At 45.2% G+C, this 6,517-nt stretch overlaps 1 protein-coding gene across 2 annotated transcripts in view; it reads right to left on the bottom strand.

Moving 5' to 3' along the window:
• The window catches only part of LOC102304087 (integrin alpha-11), a 48,467-nt gene extending 45,935 nt beyond the window's left edge, over positions 1-2,532 (bottom strand). For both annotated transcript variants that reach the window (XM_005936972.2, XM_014338298.2), the window contains exon 1: positions 2,372-2,532. In XM_005936972.2, the coding sequence (XP_005937034.1) occupies positions 2,372-2,420 (49 nt within the window). In that variant the 5' untranslated portion in view covers positions 2,421-2,532. The remainder of the gene's footprint in view (positions 1-2,371) is intronic.
• Positions 2,533-6,517: the final 3,985 nt, after the last annotated feature.

Raw genomic sequence — 6,517 nt, 5'->3', positions numbered from 1 at the left:
ATTTGATGCAGAACAGCTGATTGTTCTGTAAATAGTTTGAAATGTTTGTTTAAAAACACCTTGGCTGCATTTTTAGGTAAACAGCTGCAAAACTTTGTTTCCATAACTCAGTTACTTTTTTGAAGAAGTAACTAAATAATTAATTACCCAACATTGTCATTATTTACTGTATGTTGCAGACAGAGTTACAGACTCTCTCCCAGACCACAGACTCACAATACAGTCAGAGCAAAAATAATAAAAATAAAAATAAAGTTGTTTTCAAAATTGGAGTTCAGGTTATTTTTGCTTCCAATAGTGTTAACATGCTGCACATGAACAAGATTTTTTACGTTTTCATTGTAAGTGGGCTAAAGCAGTTAATTAAAAGTAGTCTGACATAAATGCTGTAATTTGATTACTTTAATAAACATGTAACTTGGATGGATTGGATGCTGGCGTGACCACAGTGCACACGTCTGCTGTCGCTCACAGTGGTCCACGGGACGCTCAGGGAGTTTGTGTGTTCAGACACGTGGAACATTAGAACACTGGTGTAGAGACAGCTCTGAGCGGCAGGTTAATTAAGGTTTTGCAGATGAGGTGAAATCAGATTCAAACAGCACAGGAACGAGTTCTCAGAGCACCTGTCGAGGAGGGTGTGGTAACTAATGACTTCCTGTTTGGTGCAACCAACCACAAACTGAGGAGCAGCAACAACAGCGAGCGTAACGATCTGCCTAAAAGCCACGGCGTGCTGTTAAATCGTTTTATCCTCTGACATCCTGCAGAAAACCTCATCACCCTGCAGACCGCCAAACCTCCGGGGACAACAGCCTGATCCTCCAGCCGTCACACCAAACTGCACTGATGCAATAAAGAGAGGAGAGGGACGGCTTCAGTGTGAGGAAACAGTTTAAACAGAAGGAATCAGGGAAAATGGTTCCTGCGACCGTCCGCTGGGACTGAGGAGGGCCAGTCTGTAATCCTACACCGCAGTGCTGCAGAGGATGGAGACATCAGCAGCGCCAACACGGCCTCGCATGCTTTCCAACAGATGTCACAAAATCAAATGATGTTCCTGTTATTTCCTGTTTTATTTTGAAGTTACTGCATTTACCTCTTACTGCACTCAGCTTCCTGCCTTTGTTGTTTTCCCACACAGGTGGTCAGCTGATCGCTCTGCACAGCAGGGATGCTGCTTCCTGCTCGCTCAGTTTTCTTTTCCTCGCACTCCCGCTTTCCCTGATGGACCGCCCAGCCTGGACTGAAACACCTGGGTTTCATTTGGGTCTTTTTACCTGGGAATTCTTGCCTTGTAAACCATCAGGTCATTTTTTTACCATGATAAATAAGCATGGCACCTTTTTAATGGATTTTGGAATATTCCAGTTTAGTCTGAAAGTTGTTGGTGAAGCTTCAGCGCTCCCTGTCTTCACCAAGTTAAATGCAAAACCAGCATAAACCTCTTGAACATCCTCTCTGAGGCCTCGATCTTTAAAGACTCTGCAGTTCCTCTGACGTCCAGCAGAGGCAGCAGTGAGTCAGTCCCCATAGACTTCTGTGTTAACCCTCTCAGGCTCAAATTAAGTTTTTTGTTGCTAATGCACAACAAGTCCTGCAGTGGTACTTCTGAGTAAAAAGACTCATAAAATATGTATGTGGGGTGATCAGGTTGTTAGTTTTTAACTGTTGCAAATCTGCCTGGAGAGGGTTAAAACGTTACAGCAGAAATAAACATGTTTGCAGCCTGACACACAAACTTCACACCAACTCTATTAAAGTTTGAAGTTCGCATTAAGGAGCTTGAGCCAGAAACCACAGTCGGCCGGCTACATCCACTTTTGCACACTGCTCTCCACACACCTGAGTGTCTGAAGCAGCCATTACTCCAATTTAAAATCTTCCTTCTCATCTGGGAACTCTCTGCTGCGCCTCAGCAGCAAAACACAAGCCTGCCGTCGGAGAGCTGCATGTGACGTCCTTGTTTTGCCTCATCTGCGCATGCGGGTCTCTTCGGGACCGCAGAAGGCTTCATGTTAAACTATGAACACCTGCACTAAACAAAAAGGATCTGTGTGCACTCATGCCCACGAAGGCTCACTGTGTCTCGAAAATGTTAGAAAGTCTCACAGAGGCTGATAAATGTCAGGATCTAAGAACTTTAAACAAACCAGAGCGAAATGAATTTTGGGAAGAGAAAGAAAAGTCCAGATGTTGGAGGAGCTGCAGCCCGTCTGCAGTTTCAAAGAGGAAACAGTCCACGTCCAAAAGCTTTCTGTCCAGATTTTGGACCTGGACTCAAAGTCCTCATCTTGCTGGTGGACCATCAGCAGCACCTGTCTGATGTGACCTCTCTGACCTGCTCTGTGTTACCTGTTGCATCGCTCACCTGGCAGGAAGCTGTAGGTCCACAGCAGCAGAAGGTGGTGATAATCCATGAGTGCGTCTGAGAGAGAACTGAAATAAACAGAGTGTGAGTGAGTGAGTCCCGGCTCTGCTGCTCTGATGGGTGAAGAAGAGAGGAGGAGGAGGAGTAAATGCACCTCCTCCTGCCTCATGTGTCTGATTTTTTAAAGAGCCTCTTAAAGGTCACCTTTTCTTTTCACAGCAGGAGCTTTAATGTCTCAGTCGCTGCACAAACAGGAAATGCCTCCATGTGAGTCTGTGATTCCACACGGTGCTGAAGCCCAGATGTGAACATCTGCCCAAAACTCCCCGGGAGCACCGGGATAATGGATAAGCAGTCAGGAAGTGCATCCAACCACAGAGCGGTGCAGTTTTAAATACATCTGTAAGTACACGTGTCCATAAGCGCACTTGATCATTTTGAATTGTTTTGTTTCAAACCTGCTAACAAAAAAAGCTACACAAAGCCTGCAGTTCCTCTCACGCCCACTCCAGGCTCCAAAAACTGTATATAAAAGATGGACATAGTCACCATGACGTCGCCTGTTGGTTTTGGACGTAACGTAATTTTAGGATTGTGAGCGTGACTGCGTTACGTATTTGTTTGGAGCGAGAAGTGACCACGAGTGGGATAGAAGTGATACGGTATCAGCTAATACTGCAAACTTTACACGTTAATACGATTAAACACGTGAGTAATACAAACATCCTGCCTCGTTCAGGGAGAAATTAAGCGGTTTGTGTATCAGGATGTAAACGTGTTTGTTCCTGCTTGCTCACAGGGGCCATGTGATTGTTGAGTTTCCTCTGTGTGTGTTATTGTAGGGTCTACCTTACAACACAAAGCGCCTCGAGGTGATGTTGTTGTGATTTGACGCTGTATAAATAAAGTTTACGTTTGAGGAATTATTCATCTGGCCCGTGACGGGAAGTTTACTTCCACATGTTGAACCTGAAGCTGAGCTTATTGTCCTTGGATGGGACGAAACTCCACAGTGTGACTGTGTCAGCACACTTTCCACTCTGTTAATCATACACGCTCACACTCGCAAACCTTCCCTCCCCGTCAATAAAAAGATGCTGGCGTGCAGCGAGCTGGACGGCGGCGTGCTGCTGTCACTCTGTCTGGAAAAACAAGTGGAAACTGGGAGTGAAAGCAGCAGCATTAAAGCGAAACAGATGGACGAGCAGCCGAGGGTCGGTCAGCGAGCGCGGCTCCCTGCGTGACACCGATTATGTCCTGGTTCACTTTCACCCAGCCTCTGTTAGCTTCAGCTCTCGCCGCAGGAAAAGCAAACAAAGCTTATATTTATATTTCCCTGAGGATCGTACAATTATATCTATCACACAGCAGGAATCAAATCTGAGGTGAAAGATGGAGAATTTTCAGTTCTTTTTGCGTCAGTGTCCTGCATTGTTTTTATTTTATAACCCATCATAATTTATGTGACATGAGGCGGCAGAGAGGAAGATTTTCAGCTTTCAGCTCAGGTAGAGGTGGATGTCTGATACAAAAAGGACCGAGTGTCTCTTTAACCGTGCCCCGGTCCAAACGCATTTCCTAAAATCACCTGAACATCCACACTGAAACCGAGCCGGCCTGAGAGCGATTCTTTCCTGGGGCATTCAGACGGCTCATGTCGGAGCCCCCGTGAGCCCGTGGGCTGCAGTTACACCCTGAGCTGCTCATCAAAGCTGCAGAGGCCAAGAGTGAGGAAGAGGGCTCACGGTCGTTGCATCAGACACCAACATGCTGTTTTCAGGGTTCTGAGTCTCAGTGACAGAGACCTGCAGCCTGTCACATGTCTGTCAGAAAGACTCGTTTCTGGGTAAAACAGTCTGCTGGACAGTTGTCATGTTGTGTTTGTGTCCTCTGTCATGGACGTGTTGTACAAAGTTGTATTTTTCCAGTGCTTAGCTGAGCTTACTGGGTGTGAGGAAATTAAAGAGCTCGGTTTAAAGGCTCGGTGGCAGAGTTATGAGTCTGCTCTGTGGTTATTTCTGTGGATGAAATGATCTCAGAGCGCTGTGGTGTTTTCAGTCGGTATTTGTCACCCTGTTGGTGGTTCTTGTGTCAGAGCTTCATGTTATTCTGGTCTGTTTCGACCTCTCTGGTTACACTTGCGTCCCCGTCTGTGGTTTTCTGCTTTCCTATGAGCGCGCCTGCATCATGAATCAAACACCTGCTTGAATGTTTGATGCACCTTCAACCTGTTTTTGATCATCAGGTTTTTCTCTCTTCAGTAATCAGACAGGAATGTGTACTTACAGAGGACACGTTGAAACGGAGATCAGTGTAGTTTACTGAATGCTAACCATCACAGTTCAACTTCACTCAAAGCTCTTAAGCATCTTACATTAAATGGAAAACAGTGCATCCAGTAAGTATGTTGTTTTTTGTTTATTAATTAGAATAAAATGATAGATTTTGCTCCAGTAGAATAAAGTAGTCTGTATTTTAACAGTCTAATTCCAGACCAACTTGGTCATGATTGGCTCCTCTCACTGAAATTTACTGACAGCCATCCAATCAGGTCAGACTGCAGCTTTAGCAAAATAAGTCATACCTGACATCGGGGGGGAATGGAAGAAGGTTAACACTGATCTGACTCCATGGAGCAGACATGACCATTGTCAATCAGCTGTTCTCACATGTGATGAAGGTGCTGGGAGTGTTGGGCCCTCCTCAGGTCACAGGTGAGACCATCTCTTGATCCACACCAAAGCTGGGAGTGGATGGTGCTGTAACAGCTGCACACTCGCCTCCTCTCATTGCTCAGGTGCATTTAACACAATGTCATAACATTCAGATTTAGTGTAGATGTAGGTGGGTGTAAAACAGGAAACTAACTTCATTAAAGGCAAAGAAAAATCCAGAACACACAAAATCCACAAGGAGGAAATTAAAAAACAGACGTCCAGCAAGAGAACTGATTGTAAACACATGGAGACAAAGAACAGAAGGAAGACGGCACAGGACGAATGAGGGGGGACACAGGTGATCACACAAGGGAAGTCACAATAAATGCAAAACAACAGTGACAAGTAACTATCAAAATAAAACAGGAAGTGAGAACCATAACTAAACTGGTGAACAGACACATGGATGAACTTAACCTGAGGGAGCTGACACAGAAGGATGGAACAGGAAACACCGAGGAAACGCTGATGTGGACCCTCGGCCTCCGTGGACCCTCGGCCTCCGTGGACCCTCGGCCTCCGTGGAACCTCGGCCTCTGTGGACCCTCGGCCTCTGTGGACCCTCGGCCTCTGTGGACCCTCGGCCTCCGTGGACCCTCGGCCTCTGTGGAACCTCGGCCTCTGTGGAACCGGCACTCTATGGAGACCACGCATGATTTATATGTAAGTTACAGTTTTTCTCAGTCGCTATGTTGCTTTTCTCAGATCAGAATGAAAACTCTCAAAACCATTAGTGCAACCTGCACAACATTTAGTCATTTGTGAGCATCATAGTGTCTCCTTCCTCTGAACAAACTGCAAATGCTCTTGGACGTGTATCAGTTGCTTTCAAACAATTCTCTGCTGTAATCTGCTTTACTCTGTGTAGTTTCATGCAGTACAATGGCAATTCAGTGTCTATACTCACAGAACATACAAAATGCATTATGTTACACAGGAAACGTTCTTACATTTCTCTCTGTAAAGTGTGGAGCTGGAAGCCAGAGAACCACTGCACACATTCATATACGTTGTTGAGGTGGTTTCAGTCTGGCCAAAGGCAGAAGGCGTGGAAGAAATCGCACTGACAGAGAGCAACCACTGATGTCCCAGGCTGTTTTCCAGTTTGCACCAGTTTTGAGAAATACACAAACTGCTGTGCAAATGTTAATAGTGATGTGAGAAAACTGTAATAAACAAATAAAACTTAAACACCGTGTATGTGTGAAGATGGCTGGTCCAACAAAACATGGAGGTGGACACGGCGGTGCAGAGCAGTCGGCGGCATTTCCAGAACACTTTCCTCGAACATCTCTGATTGGATAAAAGTTTTATGGTTGAAAGGTTGAATGTATATAGATAGATAGATAGATAGATAGATAGATAGATAGATAGATAGATAGATAGATAGATAGATAGATAGATAGATAGATAGATAGATAGATAGATA

Source organism: Haplochromis burtoni, unplaced genomic scaffold (genome assembly GCF_018398535.1).
Source record: "Haplochromis burtoni strain Fernald_Lab_line unplaced genomic scaffold, NCSU_Asbu1 Contig_222, whole genome shotgun sequence".
NCBI lineage: Eukaryota > Metazoa > Chordata > Actinopteri > Cichliformes > Cichlidae > Haplochromis > Haplochromis burtoni.
The sequence above is the reverse complement of the archived record's forward strand: the minus strand, read 5'-3'. Positions and strand labels throughout refer to the sequence as shown.